Source organism: Thunnus maccoyii, chromosome 9 (assembly GCF_910596095.1).
Source record: "Thunnus maccoyii chromosome 9, fThuMac1.1, whole genome shotgun sequence".
NCBI lineage: Eukaryota > Metazoa > Chordata > Actinopteri > Scombriformes > Scombridae > Thunnus > Thunnus maccoyii.
The window spans coordinates 34,708,578-34,730,375 of record NC_056541.1 but is presented as its reverse complement, the minus strand read 5'-3'; the positions used below and the strand labels follow the sequence as shown (position 1 = coordinate 34,730,375).

Here is a 21,798-nt window from a genome sequence, read left to right as displayed (position 1 = left end):
CTGCCCCCAGTGCCCCCAGCCGGCTGCCAGCTGGATATAGCATGGATCTGCACGGGCCCGGCCATGAACCAGTGGCTGCATCTTTAAATGACTTAAACAATAATGTAGTCTAATGTAATACTAATGTGGCCTCAAGTCGATACACTTCGAGCAGAGGTGAGGAGCCACAGAGGTCTAACCTCAATTCTTCCTAACTTCACACCCCATAAAGTACATAAAAGGATTTATACTACTCGAGGTTCCATCACCAGAGTTGACAATTCCTCCTGAAGAGGACATGGATGTGAGTATCAAACTTTATGGTGATCCATCCAGTAGTTGTTGAGACATTTCACCAAGTTATTAGGATTCATCCTCTGGCAACCATGAATGTTTGTACCAAAGTTCAAGGCGATCCATCCCATAGTTGTAGAGATATTTCAGTCTGGATCAGACATTTGAGAATATGACAGTTTAATATCAGTATTACTGACTTCTGGGTTTATGAACAAAAGAGAGAAAGATGACATCCTGTAAGTATTTTAATTACTCTCTAAATCATCTTTGGCATGATGTGGGCTTTGGGATATTTTTGAATTAAGGCGGGTATATTCTGCAAAATATGTGACAGGAGAGTCACAAATATTCACTCTCAGTGCAGACTGAAACTAACATTGACAGTTGGAAACCCAGAATTATAATACTGTTACTGTTATTGGTGGTTTAAATAACAAAGATAGATTGATCATTCCAATGTGGAACACAGTCAAAATGCATCATTAAAATAAATTAAATAAAATAAATTTATTCTTACAATCTAAGTGGGAATTGCTTCAGTGTCTGTTTTGATACTACCACTAGAGGGTGCCAACATCAGACACACGGTGACTAATAAAAGGCTGACAGCTGCAGGATCTGTCACGTCAACGCACACGAAGCGTTCAGCAGGGACGCAGAGTGTTTGGTGAATCCATCAGCGAAGCCCTCTCCTTCCACCAGCGTGGGCCTCCTGTTGCACATGGGGCAGAGACTGTTGCGTTCCTGCGAGGCTCTCATCCAGATAATGAGGTTCCAGCGCTGGCCGGAGGAGATGGGCAGGGCGCCGTGCATGTGTTGGCCCCGGTGGAGGAGACCCTCCGTCACCCTGTGTTCAACCTCTGAGCACTCGGTCTCACTCAAAGGCACCTGCAGGGGAACAAAACTCATTTTTATTACATAATGTAAAATCAAAAAATATTTTAATTCTCCTCCAATACTATTAACAGCAGTGACAGTAGTAGCAGTAATGACAGTATTACAGCATATGATCACCTGTCTCATATCACCAAAGTAAAGGTTGCCCTCAGTGAAGTCGTTGCCCAGGGAAACATTGAGGGTGACCTCTGCGTTGTCATAGTGGTAGCTCAGGTCCACGTCTTCATTTATGTCATATTTGACCACAAAGGCCTTGTGGCTGTCCAGACAGCGCCCCCCACAGTCCGGGTAGAGCAGGGAGGTGAGCGGATGCAGGTACTGCTGGCGAAGAGGCGTGATGAAGCCCTCGTCAAAGCCCAGTTCATTCAGGAGGATCTGGACCGAGAGAGAAAATGAGACGTAGATCATGAATAAAATGATTTATAGATGATGCGGCCCTCATGTTTCATTCTCTGACCTTCTCATGATTATACATATTTCAGTCAGAGCTTTAACATTTTATAGCCTCCTAATTTAAGGTTTTTACTGAAGCTCAGCTTAAAATCACAGAACGCAATGAATGTTTTAAAGAATGCTGTGAAATAACCCGACATTCCCTGACTTTCCTGGAAAAATCATCAAAGTCCCTGCATGTACCTGCCTGGAATACACCTCTCATACTTCATGGACTTCCAGATACTTTATGACTGATGGGACCACGGCAAAGCCAAACATTCAAATGTCACGGCACAATGAAGATGAAATCTGAATGACTGAGCAGTGATTAAATGCTGTTTTAAGGGTGTTTCAGCCAGTAGAAATGGAAACTTTACCCCGTAGTGGTTCATGGTGTTGGGTCTTCCTTTAGGGGCTGAAGACTGCTCAAAGTGCTCCAGCTCCTCCACCAGCTCCTTGCAGAAGCTCTTCTCAAACACAGGGAAGCGATACACCCTCGGAGCTTAAAGACGGTGCAATAAATCAAAGATGCAATGCATCATTTTAAGTAACTATGATGTCAATATAAACACACCAGATCCACGACTTCCATCCTTGCACGATGAAATAATGCATGAAATTACCAACTAGACTCACAACTCAATTGTTTAAGCACATTTTCTGAAACACTTATAAATAATTGTACAGTTGACAGTATTCCAGCTTTGCAGCTCACCTGCTTCTTCCTTCAACAAGTCAAAGAGACCTTCTTCACTGGCGTCGCTGCTGCGACACAACTCAACAATCTGCTTGAACTTTGGAGCGAGGTCGGACTCCTGAGGAGAGTCAGAGAGCAGATCTGTCTCAGCGAGCTGTTACTCATACATTATTAATGAAAGCATTAGTGGTGGCTGCTGCAGTAAATACCTGCAGATGGTAGACATGAGGATGGAGCGGCTGGTACACGTCTTTTATAACAGCGGCTCTCTCTGCAGACGTCACCGCTAGACGCCTTCGCCTGTCCACTTCCTGGGAAATCTAAACAGAGCAGTTAGACACTTGATGCAGACCCTGTAAACTGAGGATGGTCTGCATAATGAAACTGAGTGAACAATGACGAGCCAAAGACTGTTACAGTATAACAGCATGTTTATGTTGTGATTGCATTGAATCACAATCCATTATATTTACACTTATCTCCAAAAACCAAGCTTAAAAAACTAGATATGGACCCTCGAGGCATGTTTCAGACATGTAAATACTCCAACAAGGTTTTTCCACAAAAGAAGTTCAGCTGCCTCATTAGAAATTCTTTAAACTACATCAACCTCATTGAAAATGTATTAATACAGAAATATTTTTCATTTTAAAAGTTGGACACAAGATAACTCCTACTTCACGGAGAAGTCTGTTCTCAATATATGTTCACTGAAAGCTTCAAGTTCCCACATCAAACTTTTGTAAACGGCGTACTGGACTAGGATTGGCTCCAGACCAGCTGTGATGTCACAGATCATGCTCGTATAGGTACATGCTGTAAACTTTTAACTGTGAGAATATTATGTGTGCAGAAATGTATGTATGCATGTTTCAAATGTATGTGTGTGGGTGTCGTATCACTGGAATATTACTGGAATATTATTAGTATTATGAGCTTGATGTAGTTAAAGTATTGCAGTAAAAGTAGTGGTTTGGTCCCTCTGACTGATATATTATTATATATGACATCATTAGATTATTAATGGTGAAGCATCAGTGTTAGAGCAGCATGTTACTGTTGTAGCTGCTGGAGGTGGAGCTAGTTTACACTACTTTATATACAGTTAGCTAGTTTAGTCCAGTGGTTCCCAACCTAGGGGTCGGGCCCCTCCAAAGGGTCAGCAGATAAATCTGAGGGGTGGTGAGATGATTAATGGGAGAGGAAAGAAGAAAAAACAAAGTTCTGATACACAAATCTGTTTTCAGTTTTTGGACTTTTTCTCTTATCTTTGATTTTTGCTGAAATATTGGATCATTTGAACATTTATTGAAATGAAAGCATGTGAGAAGTTTAGAGGGAAAAATCACTATTTGGTGGAGCTGTTAACAACTCATAGACATGTGAAATGTGACCCCGACTACACACTGCTTTTTGTAAGACGTCAAAAGCCAAAAAGGTTGGAAACCACTGGTTTCATCTTTAACAATGTGTTGTATTTTAAAAGCTTGTTATATTATCCATTGTGTCAAATCTTCATCTGAAAAGTAACTAAAGCTGTCAAATAAATGTAGTGGAGTAGAAAGTACAATATTTCCCTCTGAAATGTAGAAAGTAGCATCACATGGAAATACTCAAGTACAGTACAAGAACCTCTAAACTCTGCTTAAGTGCAGTATTTGAGTAAATGTAACTAAATAAACTTAGTTACTTTCCACCACTGTTTACACACACACACACACACACACAGACTTTCTTGCCTTGTTGAGAACATCCTCAAACTGTCGGTCTGTCACGCAGCCGAGCTTCTCAAGAAGCTGAAACATGAACAGTTTATTCAGGTCAGTAAAGCTCACAGGTCGCTCAGCAGAGTTGAAACACTACAAAACAAAACAAAGAGTGAAACTGACGGTATGATAGTCCAGTCTGAACTGCTGCTCTGTTACGAAGCGAACATGGAGCTTGTAGTCCTCCAGGAAAATGTTGTCAGTTGTGAAACAGGTACAGAAATAAAACGGTGACTTTCCGTCCTCTTCGTTTTCCATTACTGCCCGCAGGAGGATGATTATACTTTAAATGAGACAGAAAAACAGAATTACGCCACTCAGACTGATGACTGACAAGCTAAACGGCTGCTTCTGTTAGCAGCCATAGCATGAACACTTCCGCCTCACTCTTTACAAAGTAAAAGCTTCGTCTTTACGATTTCAAATAGGCTATGACTCATTCTAAACAAATACAATTAAAAACATCAGTTGTGGAAAGTAATTAAGTACATTTATTCAGGTGCTGTACTTAAGTACAATTTTGAGGGACTTGTGCTTCCCATGTGATGCTATTTTATACTTCCACTCTACTACATGTCAGAGGGAAATATTGTACTTTCTACTCCACTACATTTATTTGACAGCTTTAGTTACTTTTCAGATGAAGATTTGACACAATGGATAATATAACAAGCTTTTAAAATACAACACATTGTTAAAGATGAAACCAGTGGTTTCCAACCTTTTTGGCTTTTGACGTCTTACAAAAAGCAGTGTGTAGTCGGGGTCACATTTCACATGTCTATGAGTTGTTAACAGCTCCACCAAATAGTGATTTTTCCCTCTAAACTTCTCACATGCTTTCATTTCAATAAGTTCAAGTTTGTCTTATATAATAATACTTTATTTGTGATTTCGACACTTTGTTTGTTTGAAAGACCAACACTGTTTCAATTATTTGACCCAACATCACTCGTAATGTTGGGCGAATTTGATACAAGGGGTGGTGCCATGATGCATGACTTATTTTGAAAGGGTATACCGGAAGTGTATATATGCTATTGCGTCTTCCTTGACGCTAGCTAGAGTGACGTCATCACTGTACACTGCCCTCCAGTGGTCATACTGTGTAAGCACACTCCTCTGTTTTAAACAATGTGCCGTTAAGCTACTGATTTGTTTGTACAAATAACATAATTGACAGATGTGACACATTATTATTAATAGTCATAACAATTGTTGAGTCTATAAACATCAAAGCAGAAACAATAGCAAAGTAAAAAAATCCAGTGGAAACTTTTGAAGTTTAAGTCCTTATATACGCACTGTGACGACAAATATTCTGTCGACTTTCATGAATGTAGGTGGACAAAACTTCCCCAAATGTTGCATTTATTTCAGAGCTGTTGTGTTTCATTATGTGGTAGAATTATGACATCTATTATGACATTATATTATTCTTAGAGATGTAATACCAACACTGTGACCACTAGAAGACATTAAACATCAAACGTTGAAGGCAAACATGTTAGCATGCAAACCAACGTTCGGAGTAGAAGTTTCAAAACAGAGGTCCCATAGATCTACACAAATGACCTTTACATTTATTTAAAGGTGCAGTGTGTAAAATTTAGTGGCATCTAGCAGAACAGACTTGGCAGAAATGGAATATAATATTCATAAGTATGTTTTAATTAGTGTATAATCACCTGAAAATAAGAATTGTTGACATAGAGGCCAAACCATGTAATTACAACTTCACGTGACGCTATTGGGCCCAAAAAGACTTTTCCCCATAGACTTACATTGTGAAAGTCTACATTGTCCATCAATCAGTAGACACATTTTTTTGAGCATCACAACCCACAAAATGACTCGTCTCATTATCAGAATTAAATCTGTTTGGTCTGATCACATTTCAAAAGCTTAGAAGAGCCGCATGATTGAATTGTTTTATCCCCATTCAAGTTAGCCGGAGGGCTAAACCGGAAGTAGCATACTTGGCCAGCGAAAGTCACTAGTGCGCATGCTCTATGGGCCGCACAATGCGGAAGATCCGGGTACTTTCATACCCGGAAGTCGATTCTTTTTTTTTGCTTCATGCGCCACTGAGGAACTTTCATAGGAATGAACGGGGTCCCGCCTCCGACGCCGTATCCAGTTCTCTTAATACATCCATGGGAGCGGGATCTCGTCCACAGAGCCCGCCATGTTTCTACAGTAGCCCAGAACGGACAAACCAAACGCTGGGTCTGGAGAGGGCCTTTCACGATTTTGGCGAGTTTCGCGGCCACCGTAGGTCCTCCTACACATTCGGAGGGGGGGGGGGGGGCATTATTTTTTCCCCACCCACATTCTGTGAAGACCCGCCCCGCTCTGCCTCTGATTGGCTCTGATCCTGATGTTCTTACCTTAACCATCTCACTTCTCATGCCTAAACTAACCAACCTAAAGGCAATGAGTACTAGACAATCAGAGGCAGGGGGAGGGTTTATTTATATCTATATATGGTTTCAATCTGCAACCTCACGGCTAGATGCCACTAAATCTTACACAGTGTGGTGGAGGGCTGGTGTGGTAGGAGGTGTCATGCGTTGGTAAGAAGGGGGCGCTAATGCAAAAACTTGGATGTCAAGTCTAAGTGCAAATACAGAAGAAGAAGAAGGAGCAGACAGGCGCACGGTTTGCAGCTTCATTTTGTTGTGATTGTGTTGTTTGTGTCTCTGTCAGCTGTAGCAGCTGCTTTATGTTCACTGTCCGGTTGAACTGGTTGTTAAAACCTTGCGGAGATGTTAAGTGTGGAGTCGTTGCAAGTGGCGGAGGAGGAGGTGGTTGAATCCAGCACCAATAAACTCGGTGACATTTACACTTTTGTGACCAAAGGCTGCTTTCCTCAGACAATGCACCCTATAAGAAAGAAGAATCTCAAAAGATACGCCCGGAAGTTTATCATTGACGGTAAGACTTATTTTAAAACCTTAATAAGCTACTGGAAACACGCTGAACATGCCTTTCTTTCCTCTAGCTAACCCTCTGTTGGCATCACGAACTTACACTGTCTGATGGTGGCCTGAACGTTAAATCATGCTTTTGAAAGTGGATCATTGACAATATGTTATAAAAGTAAAGGTTTTCTGTAAGTAATTGGTGTTTTGTAAATGGATAGTGATGCCAAATTGAAGCATGGAGCTAAAGTGTTCTCAGCAGGTCGGCAGTGATGTTTCATCAGCTGTCTGACAACATTAAATGTTTTCAGTGCAGTATGGTGTGATGTTCTCTCCTGAAGTATTCATCGATCTGTTGTGATCTTCTGTTTGGGAGAATGTAAGAACCTTGCTCATGTGAATCCATCTCTGCATTCAAGAGGGGAAGCTGTACTATGTGGGACCCAAGAAAGAAGAGAAGAGGGAGGTGGTGATCGATGCCGAGAGGAAGAGGCAGATCTTCCTTGACTGTCACTTCAATGACATCGGTCATCATTTGGGCCAAAAGAAGACGGTCCACAGGATCCAGAGCAAGTACTACTGGCTGGGTATCATCAAGGATGTAGTGGATTGGGTACAGACAGTTTTATGTGTAGAATATTCAGTTAACATCACTGAGACATAATGATAGAAAAATAATGTCTAACTGATATTCTGATGAGTGTTTGCTGTTGTAGATAAAAGTGTGTGAGACCTGTCAGCACACCGAGAGGAATAAAAACCTGGCGAGGACTGTTCGGCCCATCAAAGTGGACGCACCGTGGGATATAGTCGGGATCGACATCATAGGTTTTTACTTCTTTTCATTTCAACACATTGTATATTTTACTGCTTTACTGCTTTTTTCCCCAGTTTGAGACTTGTTGTGTGTTTTCTCTTCACCAGGGCCTTTCCCAGAGACGCAGCAAGGCAACACTAATGTTACAGTCCTCATTGATTACTACAGTAAATGGCCTGAAGCGTTTCCAGTGCAGAAGACAGATGCTCTCTCCATTGCCAGATGCATTTCCAAATGTGTATACAGGTAGAAACATTTCACAAGGGTTGAAGGAAGAGTTTGACCAAAATAACCTACTGATATATTTTAATGTTAGTTTTTGTCCTCATTACCATATCCCCCCAAACCAATTCTTTAATGTTTTTGATTTAATTCATGGTATGGTTGCCTCTAAATCATAAATAAGAGGCCACTATCGGTTGCTGGCATTTTAGTCTAACTCCGTGGTTCCCTGGTGGTCCTCGGGATCCCACGAGATGATTAAAAGGAATTAGAAAGAAAAATAAACTGTTATACTTTGCTTTAACTTCCTGATCCGTGTGCCTCTTCAGGCTTCTAAAAACCATTCAAATAAAATAACCTAAATCTTAAACCACTGACAACTCTTTCCAAAAGTAAGGCCATAACCCATGAGGGAGACATTTGTTCACTTTAACCACTGGTATTATAACATTGTTAACGTTGCACATTAGATTTTTTTCTCATTCTGTTCTCCGTTCGATCAGGTTCGGTGCCCCTAAAACAGTCGTGTGCACGCAGAATGGTGACTTCTGTGATGAGGTGAGATGTGAGTCACAGAGTTAATGAAGTAAACAAACAGTTAATAGATGAGAGTCAGTTTTGTTAGTACTCATCCAGATGTTTTCCAGGTGACCAAGCTGCTGTGCGACAGGTGGAGCATCGCGCTGAAGGTTTCTCCTCTGGATCAACCTCAGCTCAACCCGCTACACGACTGCACCGGTCCTTTACTGAAGGAAGCCGTCGTGCAGATGGTAACGGAGAAGCAGGCCGAATGGGACGACTTTCTAGACCCTGTGCTGTTTCTGTTCAGAACATCCACCAACCCCACGACCAAGTTCACCCCCTACTCTCTCATGTTTAACAGGAAAGCTAATTTACCCAACGAGGTAAGACGGCAGGAATAAGCCTGTTCTAACTGACTGGTTTGGTTTCTTCTTACTACATTTTTCTTTTCATCCAGACTACACTCAGCCTGCTGAATTATGATGATCAAGAGCAGGATATGTATTCCACCAAGGAGAAGGCCTCTACGTATGTGACCATAATGCAGGAGCAGCAGAACTCTGTTAAACAGCTGGTAATTCATATTATTTTTCCTTCCACAATGAAAACGGATGCTGCAGATCAAACCTTGTTTGTCAGATTGTCACACTGATGAGAGGATTTTCACCTGGGATCATTTCTTTCTTAAAGGGATGAATAGTGTACAGATAAATGTAACCTGGTACCATCCAACTGTAACAAAATCTGCCTACCAATCAATGATGTCACCTTGAGGTTGCCAGGCAACCAGCGGACACTACTGGAAATTACTAGCTTCAGCTAAGAAACAGTCCCACTGATAAGCTCATGTAAACACAGAGCTAGCTGTTTTCTGCTTTTCCAGTCTTAATGCTAAGCTAAGCTAAGCAGCTGCTGGCTGTAGCTTTAAATGTTTAGAGTGGTATCAATCTTATCATCTAACTCACAGCGTCTCTCCAAAAATGTTGAAATACTACTTGAACTAATTCCTTTAAATTTGTTTTGCCTTCTTTAGTGCAGGATGAGGTCACCGCTGATGATGCAGGTTTCTAGTTATACGGTATCTTAGTTGTTACTATAAAAAGAATTCTAATTTATGGGCAGGAAAACCAAAACAATCAACTCTGTTGTACTAAACAGCAGAGATGCCTTTTACATCACACACAGTTCTTTGATCCATTGTTAATATATGAATATTGATCAGTAAATCTTTACTAAGTCTTAATACTTTGTGTTCATTGCTGATTGGTTGAGTGCATCATTTGGGAAATGACCTTATATGGAGTCCCATTTGGCTCATTCATGAGAGCACATGTTGCTGTGCATTTTTGTGTCCCTCATGTGTCCCCTTAATTGGTTGGTCAGCGTCGTGACACATGCTAGTTATTGGGGAGAAATGATTCAGCTCAGATGGATTTGTTTTGTTCTTTTTCTCTCCAGACGTCTGTTCATTTTGGTCTCTGAATGTGTGTGTGTGTCATTTCCAGGTGCTAGCCAATATGAACGCAGCCTACAAACAAGAGAAGAAAAAGAACGCCAAACGCAGGGCACATAACATGCCCTCCATGACCTTTAAAATCGCAGATCCCCTGTTTGGTGCGGGAGACTCTCCCTCCCCGAAAAAACTGAAAGAGAGTTTATATTTGTCTTTCCCTGTTGAGACGGTGCTGGCCACCGAGCAAAGCAGCTCAGAAGACATAAAGACTGAGTTAGAATATCACTTGGCCGAGTCTGACGTCCACTGAGGATTCAGAACCGTCTGAAATGAATTAAGTCGTCACGTCAGAAGAGCACTACCACATGTCGTCATGAGCTGCCCGCGGTCTCAGACAGAAGACAGAGATCCAGATGTTGGTGAAACGAGTGTGATGATGATTAGTGCTGCCGTCGTCAGTCAGTTGAACACAATGCAGGCTTGTCATCCAGACATCTGATGTTTCACTTGTAGATGAATCTCACGCTAAGAATCCTCTGGCCAAAGAAACTGCAGATGAATTGTTGTTGTTTTTTCACGATTTCTTCACCAAAAAACACTGTTTCCCATGAAAATGATGTTAAGTTATTTGTGTCTACTTTGTCACACAATAGAGTTTTAATCTACAGTACTAATAAAGGTATTGTTTGATTTGTGTTGCCTTGCTGTATACTATAGTCATTACAAGATGCTCCAGTTGTTATTCTCTACTAGTTTAGCCTTTATAGTATCTACTCATTTAAATATGTAGAATAACCTCAGTCTTCCTGTCGGCATTGCAAGAGTAAAAGACTGACTGAAGACTGAATGAGCTTATAAACTAAAATATGCAAATGATTTGTTAAATAAGTGGGTCAGAGCCATTTGCAATAATGGAGTAGAATTGCAACTTCAGGACAGGACTTTCATCAATAGAGTTCTTTTTTCTTTTGTCCACTGGGGGGCAGCAGATGGTTGTAAACAACATCAGACATATTAACACCTGAGAGGGTTGGCAACCTGTTCATATTAACTCCTGCAGACACAGAGTCACATAATAATAATAATTATTATTATTATTAAGGCCTGAGCTCCAAAACTCATGTGTTTCTTTCTTATTATTACTACTGAAACCCTAAACATGTTAAACTCACCAAATTTGGCACGCACATCCGGTCTGATGAAAATTTGATAAAATGTAAAAATTAACCCCCAAAGTGCCAAAATATGCTCTCTAGCGCCACCTATGTATGTAAAACGGCCGCCACGGCCCGTAGGAATGTCGTAGAGAGATCAAACCAAAACTCAATTATTTGTCTCATCAAGACCTACAAATCATACACTGACACCCCTGACCTAAATCTAACAGGAAGTCCACAGTAAGCCCATCAAAGTACGACTTTTCCCCAATTTTGGACCCCGAACAAACGGCTCTCCTCAGAGGGCGTTAATGGTATCAGCTTCAAACTTTATTACATGACTTATGACACTGTGCTGAACAAAAATTATTAAAAACTTTGTAATAACTCGAACAGTTAAGATTTTATAGCCCTGAGAGTTGCAGTGCCACATCACCCTTACAATGTAAATCAATCTATGGGTATGAACTTTGTATCAAACTGATGCTTCTGACGTCTGAACTGTAAGTCTGACCGCTTTCAAACCTGTATCAATGGATTCGCGACAAAATTTCCTACTATCAGATGTGACTTTTAATATAATATTTGACCAAAGTTGTGGGATTTATGAGGATATTTCACAAGAAGAGTACTCGAAAATCCTGCTCTCCAACTGAGAGGGAGAAGGAGGGAAGGGGGGGGGCAGACCTGTCAGCCCGGGTCTGGAGACATCTACATGCTTGTGACAGAAGCCTTTAACAGTAAAGGATAGAAAACACATGTAAATTCAAGATTTGTAGGTCAAAGTCTTGTGACTCATTTTAAGTTCAAATGAAGTTTGTATCTAAAACTATGTGGAAGCAGTAAATGTTCAGAAAGATGTGTGTTCACTAACACACTCTAATCAGATATATGAGTATCAGTTACTTATTGTCTCTACACACCTGACAGTACACATGTCAATCACACTTTCACCAGGTCATGTGGGTTAAAAGTCTGTACTTTTCTAAAAAATAGACTTGATGAAAATTAGGAAATTAATTTGTTTCACACACAAACTCATCAAGAGTTTTCAATTTACTAATTGAAATTACAGTGAATGGACCCAAAACTTGCATAATTTGACACAGGTGTGAGCGAGACAGACATGTGTCACCCTGCAGAAAACTCTCATCCTCACACCGTTGAGATCTGATGTTTTGCCATGACAGAGGACGTTGCTATAACTTTATTGTGCATGCTCCAGTCCGCACCAAACCTTACCTGTTTGTAAAGTCAGACCTGTCAGTCCAGGTCTGGAGACGTCTACATGCCTGTAACAGAAGCGCTTGGACTGCTGTTCAACGCTGCTTGCAGCTTTAAGTCATTTAGAGTCGGGGTTCTGGCCATCCATCTATCCAATATTCACTCTGGTTAGTTCAATTCTGTTTTGGTCCTCAGCTGGTAATCTATCTACATTTGTGGATGTAGTTATGAGTTTACACTGACAAACTATCATTTTTACCTTTTTCTCATTAAAATAAGATTTTTTTTCCTTACATTATGGAGGATAACTAACACATTGTTCAACATAAATGTGTGTTGTTGTTTTTTTGACCCTCATAGTTTGAACACATGAGAATATCTGGTGGGAGGGGCCACACACCGTTCACTTCCGCAACAGCTGTAGTGCGTCAGAGAGAGAGAGGGTAAAAATGAGAAGAGGTATCATTCTGCCTCCTTTGCAGCGCATTAAAACTGCCACTGTGTAGTAGTCTTAATGATTAAAAAAGTATGTTTGGCAATTTTAATCTAGTCAGGACTTCAAAGAGTCACAAGAGCTTGTTAATTCAACCAGGTACTTTCTAATATCACTGAATGAATGGATGCATATACAACCTGTTACATTAGTTTCAGTGGCTCCTCGGCTGCCTGAGTAAAAGGCCCATGCACAGTATGTACAAAAGAACGCTCATATATTGGATAAAAAGCCTACAAGGTATCATCACTGCGATATAATTACAAAGTACAACCTTTGTCTACTTCTCAAACTCCTGCTTAATGTACAAAATTATCCACAATCTTGCTCCTCCCCCACTGATAGAGTTTGCCTATTATGTTCACATAACATTAGATAACATCAGATAACATCAGATAACAGCAGGCAAACAAGAGCATTTACCAGAGGCAGCAGTGTAGTGCAGCACAGGTCCACACACAATACTCTACCCTCCAGTTTTAAATCACAATTGATATTATGGCTGAAACAGAACCAATCATGTGAACATTTTGTATGATGTAATGCTTTAAATGGAAAGTGTCTTTAGCTTTTATGATACAATGTTTATTCTCTGTATGAATAATAACATTTGATGCTGGAAATATTTTGTGGATTTGCCTGCCCGGGGACTGCTGATGAAATTTAGCTATGTAGCTAACTCTGGCACAGTCAGAGTACATATATATATATATATATATATAATATAATATATGTATAAGAATGTGAAGAGGGTGATTACTTTCAGATCTGACTGGTCATGCACATGTGGGTAGTTGTGATCCTGCGGAGTGTGCATCCTCTCAGACATAGACGATCTTGGATACCGGGGTCCACCTGACGCTTCAGTCTGTTCACTATAATCAAGTTTACTGGCCTCAGTGTGAGAGGAGGACTCCGCCTCTGAGCCGGCGCAGTCTTCACGCTGCTGTGTGTTTTATTATGATCAGAGGAAACTGCAGGAAGCTGTTGAACGTGTCGCCGGACAGGATGGACATGAAGGGATTAAATATCATGGCAGCATTTGAAACCTGACGCAACACAGCTCACTTCCTGCTGAAAGCTAACAGCTAACTAAAGCTGGCTCAGACTGTGTGAGACTGATGTTGCAACATTACTGGACATTATTTACAGCGTAGTGACAGTTACATTCAGCTAGTTAGACAAGGACTTCCTCATATTTATTGCATGTAGCCACAGGCCGCAGGAGACCGGAAGTAGTTCCCTTCTAAATAAAAGTAAGTTAAGAAAAATCATTTGGAGTGACAGAAAATGCCCAAAAGATTTTCTTGAGCTACTGCGGTTCAGCTTTCTCATGTAAGGCCTGATGTAAGTGTTTACCAGATGTTTTGCATTTTAATTTAGCTGCTAACCACTTATAAGTGTATTTTGAAAAGCTGGTTATTATTATTATTATTATTATTATTATTATTATTTGGGATAGCTGAACATTGTTAGTACTTGTCATAACCCTGATAATCAGTATGGGCATCAAAGCAGGTGTGAGCTGCACTGTGTTATATGTCCTACTGGACGTTGTCCTCACCACTGTCCTATACACACATGGATCACACTTGAGCATATTCAAAGAGGATGCCCTACACTTCAACATCCTCCAGTCATCATTGGACCTCTGGGGGATCGTGCTGCTCCGGGCCTCCCTGCTGCTGGGTGCCTCCATAGGGGTGTCATGGAACAGAGAGGATGGCCCCCCCAGGGTCGCTAAACTCACCACCCTGATTCTCCTAATCTGCCTGAGCGTCATCACATACACCCTGGCCAAGCTGCTGATGCTGAGCGAGCTGGGGCCTCTGTCCCAGCAGCCCTGGCACCTGAGCCTGATGTGCTGGACTTGTGTCTCCTCTCTGGGTGTCATGCTGCTCTGGAGGCTGCTCGGGAAGGAGTCCATCTCGGTGAGCAGTCAAAGCGGCAGCAGGAGCGGTGAACGAGGACCTTCTGGGGACACCGAGAAGCTGGTGGAGACAGCTGGTGAGGAGGAGCGGGAGGTGGGGTGTGAGAGGAAGAATAAGAAAGAGGAAGCAACACGGGAGAAGGAGAAGACCAGCTCAGGAGCTACGCTGGGACGTCTGCTGAGCTACTGTAGAAAAGATGGCGGGCTGTTGTCTGTAGCTGTCCTCTTCCTCATCATCTCTGCTGTGTGTGAGTGTCCTTGATGTGGTGATATAGACCACTTCTATCACTGTATTTGCACCAACCTTTGCTCAGGTAGCATGATTGTTGTGTTACTCATATGAGATTACACAGTTTACCAAGTTACTGATGAAGAACAGAGGTCGTAAAATTTTAAAATGACCTTGTAACAGCTTATCAGCTAGCTTCAAATAGCGCTCTATAAAGTGTAGACTGAATGCCAAAAATGCCCCACCTTCAAATGACCTTCACTTTATTCAGTGTCTGAAGTTATCCTGAAAAGAAACTAAGTCTTATCATCCACCACTAGTTTTTGCCACAAATGATTCTGACCATGATATTTATGATAAAACAGTTTCTCCTAGAGTTGCTCCCTTTTGCCAAAGATACTTAAACAGTCCTAACATGATATCTTGGTCTCTCTTTGTACCTGCAGGTGAAGCCTTCATACCTCTCTACTACGGGAAGGCCATAGACGGCATCGTGGTTCACCAGAGCATGGAGTACTTTGCTAAACCTGTGATCACACTGTCAGTGCTGGCCTTAGCCAGGTGAGTATCTACACTTCCTCTGATGGTGGAGGAGGGTGGAGGTGCATGTCATCACTGTGATCCAGTATTTTTAAAATAAAACTGACTGACTGAAGAGAGACGCTGTAATTAGAGATCAGTGGAAGGAGACACCGGCATTTGTTTGTATGAAAGTGTTGCAGACTATGACTGTAATGTTCTTCTTCTTCTTCTTCTTCTTCTTCTTCTTCTTCTTCTTATTATTATTATTATTATTATTATTATTATTATTATTATTATTATTATTATTATTATTGGGAGAAATCAGTAAAAAGGAGGGTGATGATATTAGATGAAGCATACATACAGTATATGCAAAGCCTGCTTGGCTACAAGACAAACTAATGTAAACCAGATCCAGAATGCAGCGTCCAATAATAACTTGCATAATCTGATTTTAAGACTTTTATGTGTACAAAATAAACATGTTATTAAAAGTTATCTAACTTGAACACTTACAGACATTCCAATAAATTAAACAGCTGTTGATGAGATTTGATAAAGGTCTTAGACTGGAGCTGAAGCCAGAACATCAAACCAAACCTCTTTAAAGCTTCTGACAGCGTTTTTCTTCTCCTCAGCTCGATTGCAATGGGAGTTCGTGGAGGAGTCTTCACCCTAACGTTTGCCAGATTAAACGTTCGGCTCAGGAATCACCTCTTCAGAAACCTGATGAAACAGGAAATAGCCTTTTTCGATGAAAACCATACAGGTAATTAATGAATACTTTCATTTTTGATTAATCTGACATTTATATTCTTGATTATCGATTAAACGTTTTGTCTATTAAATGTCAGAAAATCATGGAAGATGCCCATCATAACGTCTTAGAGCCCAAGATACTAATGTGTTTTTGGTCCGATCAGGTTACTGTCATGTATGACACAGAAAAAAGAAGCTGCCAGCTACCTGCAAATGACTAACACAATTATTAGATTATCAAAATACTTATTCTCTGTCAATCAGCTCATTAGTTAATGGACTAATGGTTGCAGCTCTGCAGGTAAGATAGGAGCACTATCTATCTATCCATCCTGTCTGTATCGCCCTGCAGGTGACATCATCTCACGTCTGTCAGCGGACACCACGCAGGTGAGTGACCTCATCTCCCAGAATGTCAACGTCTTCCTGAGGAGCACCATCAAGGGCGCCGGCTTCTTCATCTTCATGTTTGGGATGTGCTGGAAGCTGACACTGGTGACCATCATGGGATTCCCTTTCATCGCCCTTGTCTCTAAACTTTATGGCGAGTACTACAAGGTAAAGTAGTTTTCTCTATGTGTTGCTTTTTTTCATTTGTAGATAAAACTAAACTAACTTCTTTGTGTGTGTGTTTTTTTTAAAAAATTATTTCCAGAAACTGACCAAAGAGGTGCAAACAACCCTCGCAGAGGCCAATAAAGTTGCAGAAGAAACCATTTCAGCCATGAGGACAGTGCGAAGCTTTGCCAATGAGTGTGGGGAGGCTGACTCCTACTACGCTAAACTCTTAGTCATGTTCCAGCTCAACAAGAAACAAGCCTTGGCCTATGCCTGCTACATGTGGTCCAGTTGTGTAGGTATCAGCATCAGCCTCTTCAAATTAAGAGCTCCACATTTATTTTTTTTTCATAAAATATCACTAATTCATTGTTTGTTACAGTGTGTGCATCAGTACATCAAGGTTTGTGTGTGTTCTTCAGATCTCAGAGCTTGCTCTAGAGGTGGCTATCCTCTACTATGGCGGTTACCTTGTGGTTACTGGTCAGATGAGTAGCGGTGCCTTGATATCTTTTTTCATATACATGCTCGAGCTGGGAGAATGTCTGGAGGTATTTCATCTGTTATCTCATCTGTTTTGTCTGTTCATCTATTTTGTGTGCATGAGAACATTTGCAAGATTTATCCCCGTTAACTGATCTCTCGTGTGATCCGTCGCACAGAGCATTGCATCAGTGTACACGGGCCTCATGCAGGGAGTGGGAGCTGCTGAGAAGGTTTTTGAGTACCTGGACAGGAAACCCAAACATCCAGCTGATGGCACGGAGGCTCCGGACGCATGCAATGGTCTGGTGGAATTTAAAGACGTCACGTTTGCCTACCCGACACGTCCTGAGACTGATATTCTCAAGGTTTGTCCCGAGGGCTCTGCCCGCCACACTGAGCTGATAAACCTTGTAGAACTCTGCACTGCTGAAATATGGGGCCTTGTTTCTTAAATTCTGTGCTACTATATAAGACTTTGCACTCTGCCAGGAATACATTTCTGTGGGAAATCAGGCAGCATTACAGTTTTGTATTTTGTGTCACTTGAACAGGATAACGGCCATATGTGATGATAATTATAAAAATAGTTAGCAATTAAGTTTCTGTCAGTTGTTGCAGCTCTAAATCAAATGATGTGCAAATATCTCTGTTTAGTAACATAAATCCTAAACTATCAGTAGCCCCTCGGCCTCCAAACTCCTTCTTTTTTTGCTAAATATATGAACTTTTTATAGTGGGAGAAAAAAGAAAATAATTTCCAAACTTTCACTTATAATAAGTACAATAAGTGTTGGTGTGTTGCAGGGAGTGTCATTCACTCTGCGGCCTGGAGAGGTGACAGCGCTGGTGGGACCTTCAGGCAGTGGAAAGAGCTCCTGTGTGACTCTGCTGGAGAACTTCTACCTGCCTCAGCAAGGCCAAGTGCTGCTGGATGGAAAACCTGTTCACACCTTCCAACATGACTACCTCCACTCCAAGGTCAGGCTATGTCAGAGGTCAAAGGTTGGGACGGGGTATGACGGGGTATTTTATCATCATTGTGTGACTATGGTCATGCTAGTAGATGAAGGAGGATGACATTGATCTTTAGACCAGTCAGAGGATATGTACATCCTACGAGCGTTACGAGCAGGTCATCAGCGGCATCAGGAAGCAGAAGCCTGCAGCAGGTTATTTTGTTGTTCTGCTGTTGTTATTGCAGGTGTCTCTGGTGGGTCAGGAGCCGGTGCTGTTTGCCCGGACGATCGAGGAGAACATCAGCTACGGTCTGACTGACGTCCCCGTGGAAACCGTGCAGCACGCTGCCACCAAGGCCAACGCTCACGACTTCATCACCAGCCTCCCCAAAGGCTACGAGACCAGTAATTATTATACACCTTCATTTCTTTCTTTCATCATCTTTACATTACTGGAATTTATTTGATCTGTTTCATCATAAAATCTAATAATTTCATAATTTGATTATTCTTATTATTGTTATATAATCAGCCGATAACGTTTTAGGAATGAAACAGGTAAACTAGAACACCTGGTCAAGAGACTGTTGGCTGTTAAGAAAGGTTTGAGTTGTGTTTTTTCTTATACAACATGTACACTCGCTTGACTTGCCTAAATACTGAATATATATATATATAATATATAATATTTAATATAATAATATAATATAATATATTAAATACTAGAATCTGATTGTAATTTATTGCCCTCATGCTTTGCTGCTTAATGGGATCTAGTCCCAAGTTACATCTGAATTATTGCATTTAGAGCTGCAATTATTAATTGATTAGTTGATTGAGAGCAAAGCTGGTTGCAGCTTCTTAAACATGAATATTGTCTGGTTGCTGGTAGTAAACAAGACAAAACAAGAGGTTGCACCTTTGGCTTTGAGGAACAGTGATTGACATTTGACATTTTTCATTATTTTCTTACATTTTATAGACAAAATAATCAACAAATTAATCTAATGACAATAGTCGTTAGTTGCAGCCCTAATTGCATTATTTGAAAAGTGCTAAAATAAACAGTATCGGTAAAGGACACAACATGAAAAATTCATTGTCAGTTTTCAAAGTTCTTAACAGTCACATCCTACTTATTATAGTGTGTATGAAGTCTTTTATATCAGCCCAAAGCATGATGGGTAGGGCAGCCCGGGGGCTCGCCATATAATCACAACGCCCCTGATTGGAGTCCTTCTAAGAACCTTTGTTCCCCTCATACTGTCCACTATTCAAATAAAGAAACATGATGGGTAACATCACTTCATCATATTGTTTTATAAAATAAAAATGCAGCCGAGGGTCATGTGACTTCACTAAGCTGAAGCCATGCAGTTGAATCATTGCACCTCGTTGTTCAGGTGTCGGAGAGAAGGGCACCCAGCTGTCAGGGGGGCAGAAACAAAGGGTGGCCATCGCCAGAGCTCTCATCCGCAACCCTCGTGTTCTTATCCTGGACGAGGCCACCAGTGCCCTGGATGCAGAGAGTGAACACATTGTAAGTCCAAATGACATCTGACATATACAAGAGGCCTTAAAAGCGTAATACAATCCTGTAATATCACCTTACATTAGTGAATGAGTGATCATTCTGTGAACTCATGTCTGCTGCAGGTTCAGCAGGCTTTGAACACCATCATACGGGAGCACACGGTGCTGGTGATCGCACATCGGCTGAGCACAGTGGAGAAGGCAGACAACATCATAGTGATCGACAGGGGCCAGGTGGCTGAACAGGGGTCCCACAGTCAGCTGATGGCCAGCGGGGGGCTCTACTACAAACTGGTGCAGAGGCAGGTCCTGGGCATCGAGACGGGGGCGGAGCTCCTAAACCCGTCCGAAAACCTTCACTGGAAGTCTGATGGAGGACGGCGGCGGAGCAGACAAAGCAGCGGCAGCAGCGAGTCAGAGTGCAGCGCTCGCTACTGAGATCCAACCAGAGAGTGGAAATGCGATTATTGGACTGCTGGATGTTTTTGAGGGTTGATAGCATTATTTTTCAATTCAAACCACCAAACCATAGCAGATATTTTGTGCAGATATCCAAAGTCTGAGAAGAATTACCTGTGTAGAGTAGAGAAGTCCAGGATTATAGTCAATCTGACCAAATTGTCAACCAGATTATCGTTACTAAATTATAAATATAGAGTCAAACCTATCAAAACATATCAGAGGGTTGGCATTTCCATCTTCAGTAAAACTTGAATGAAGGGCCAGTATGAACACTAACTGACATATTAGCTTTAAGAAGAGGCACAATGTTGCCTCTGGTGTACTGTATACGATTGTGTTTGTTTGTTTATTTTTTTAATACCTCATCATCACACTACGGACACAATCTTATTTTATTAAAGTCTTCCTCAGGATTTAGTTTTGCTTTCATATTGATTTTATGGTGACAGGTTTGGAAATGCTTGATGTTCACTTATATTATTTGTAATTCCACATGTAAGCAGTGTGAACAAAGAATAGACAGGTGCCTTTGTCTGTGGAACTTGAATGCACTAATAGACATCTATGATTGTCTACAATGAGGATCAATCAGCAGCACTGTAAATGAAATATATACAAACAACACTGTAAAAAATGTACTGCATGTGGTCCTTTATGGATACTAATGTTGGATTAATGCCGTATGCTGCATTCACCGTCTCCTGGTAAAATCCTGCTTCACATTTTAGCTGATGAAAACATGGACACACTGGTGACTGTTAGGTGGGTTTATTCTGTAGTATCAGAATATTGTGACTTTCCTATTAATTTATCTTGTATTTTTACATATAATTTGGCTTCAAGTATGCTTATACTTCAAGCCAAAATTTGTGCGGGGTGAGACTTTATTTCCATAGTCAAATTCTTTGGTGACTCTTCAAAAATGTATTTACTCAGTGTCGTCCACACCTGAATGACTTAAACAATGAAGCCATACACATCTTGTCAGCAGAGTTCATGTAACTACAGGCACTCAAATTTATCTTTACTTGCTTGATAATGTAAAGGCCTAAACTGAAATAAGCTGAAACTGGTGGCTTGTTAAAGATTTGGTATATTGGTCCTGACTTGCTCAAACATCTTGACTGATATGGTTCCAAATGACATTTGTGGATGTTTTTTTTTTTTTTTGTAGCTTCACTTTCTAATGTTAAATCTAGTGAGAGGCTTCGCTGCATCTTCAGTATTCCTCAGTTGATGCTCATGTTGTGAGGTTCTTCTTTTTCATTGGTTTGTAGAGGCGCTTTGCATCCAAAATGTTGCGTTACCGCCTTCTACTGGATTGAAAATAAGACTCAATTCTTCTTTTTAATCTAAATTATTATATATAAAATAAAATAAATAAAGTTCTTCCCAACCCCTCATCCCATTCTCTAACATAACTTCTCAGTTTAGGCTGTGAGAGGACCTGAAAGCCTCTCTCAGCAGCCCAGGCACGTCC

General features: G+C 41.1%; 3 protein-coding genes across 6 annotated transcripts; 2 read left to right on the top strand and 1 right to left on the bottom strand.

The window, feature by feature from the left end:
* Positions 1–436: 436 nt before the first annotated feature.
* On the bottom strand, positions 437–4,451 carry ogfod2 (2-oxoglutarate and iron-dependent oxygenase domain containing 2). Its single transcript, XM_042420453.1, has 7 exons — positions 4,195–4,451; positions 4,045–4,101; positions 2,515–2,625; positions 2,324–2,423; positions 1,986–2,110; positions 1,291–1,548; positions 437–1,164 (listed from the first exon to the last, which is right to left on the bottom strand). The coding sequence occupies exons 1-7, from the start codon at positions 4,327–4,329 to the stop codon at positions 898–900; spliced, it is 1,053 nt and encodes a 350-aa protein (XP_042276387.1). The 5' UTR covers positions 4,330–4,451; the 3' UTR covers positions 437–897.
* Positions 4,058–10,703, top strand: zgc:113436 (uncharacterized protein LOC503528 homolog). 4 transcript variants are annotated; one of them, XM_042420452.1, is made up of 9 exons: positions 4,058–4,125; positions 6,948–7,008; positions 7,415–7,608; positions 7,712–7,823; positions 7,920–8,058; positions 8,538–8,592; positions 8,682–8,939; positions 9,014–9,130; positions 10,062–10,703. In XM_042420452.1, the coding sequence occupies exons 2-9, from the start codon at positions 6,951–6,953 to the stop codon at positions 10,317–10,319; spliced, it is 1,191 nt and encodes a 396-aa protein (XP_042276386.1). In that variant the 5' UTR covers positions 4,058–4,125; positions 6,948–6,950; the 3' UTR covers positions 10,320–10,703. The 4 variants fall into 4 exon arrangements, with proteins under 4 accessions (XP_042276386.1, XP_042276385.1, XP_042276384.1 ...); XM_042420451.1 differs by lacking the exon at positions 4,058–4,125 and adding an exon at positions 6,246–6,345; XM_042420450.1 differs by lacking the exon at positions 4,058–4,125 and adding an exon at positions 6,446–6,732.
* Positions 10,704–13,750: 3,047 nt separating this feature from the next.
* abcb9 (ATP-binding cassette, sub-family B (MDR/TAP), member 9) lies at positions 13,751–20,731 on the top strand. The gene is made up of 11 exons (XM_042420448.1): positions 13,751–15,061; positions 15,489–15,603; positions 16,203–16,333; positions 16,676–16,881; positions 16,979–17,176; positions 17,304–17,432; positions 17,544–17,732; positions 18,172–18,345; positions 18,569–18,728; positions 19,727–19,863; positions 19,980–20,731. The coding sequence occupies exons 1-11, from the start codon at positions 14,386–14,388 to the stop codon at positions 20,292–20,294; spliced, it is 2,430 nt and encodes an 809-aa protein (XP_042276382.1). The 5' UTR covers positions 13,751–14,385; the 3' UTR covers positions 20,295–20,731.
* The last annotated feature ends 1,067 nt before the right edge of the window (positions 20,732–21,798 follow it).

Bases quoted from the DNA above. Each gene is read 5' to 3' on its own strand.
- ogfod2 (XM_042420453.1), bottom strand. From the start codon at position 4,329: ATGGAAAACGAAGAGGACGGAAAGTCACCGTTTTATTTCTGTACCTGT. The intron at 2,626-4,044 runs GCAAGAAAGTCT...TGCTCTGTTTAG, and splicing joins TTGAGGATGTTCTCAACAAG to ATTTCCCAGGAAGTGGACAG. The intron at 2,424-2,514 runs GTATTTACTGCA...GACTCTCCTCAG, and splicing joins CTCATGTCTACCATCTGCAG to GAGTCCGACCTCGCTCCAAA.
- zgc:113436 (XM_042420449.1), top strand. From the start codon at position 6,840: ATGTTAAGTGTGGAGTCGTTGCAAGTGGCGGAGGAGGAGGTGGTTGAA. The intron at 8,593-8,681 runs GTGAGATGTGAG...GATGTTTTCCAG, and splicing joins ATGGTGACTTCTGTGATGAG to GTGACCAAGCTGCTGTGCGA. The intron at 8,940-9,013 runs GTAAGACGGCAG...CTTTTCATCCAG, and splicing joins AAGCTAATTTACCCAACGAG to ACTACACTCAGCCTGCTGAA.
- abcb9 (XM_042420448.1), top strand. From the start codon at position 14,386: ATGGGCATCAAAGCAGGTGTGAGCTGCACTGTGTTATATGTCCTACTG. The intron at 17,733-18,171 runs GTTTGTCCCGAG...GGTGTGTTGCAG, and splicing joins CTGAGACTGATATTCTCAAG to GGAGTGTCATTCACTCTGCG. The intron at 18,346-18,568 runs GTCAGGCTATGT...TTGTTATTGCAG, and splicing joins ATGACTACCTCCACTCCAAG to GTGTCTCTGGTGGGTCAGGA.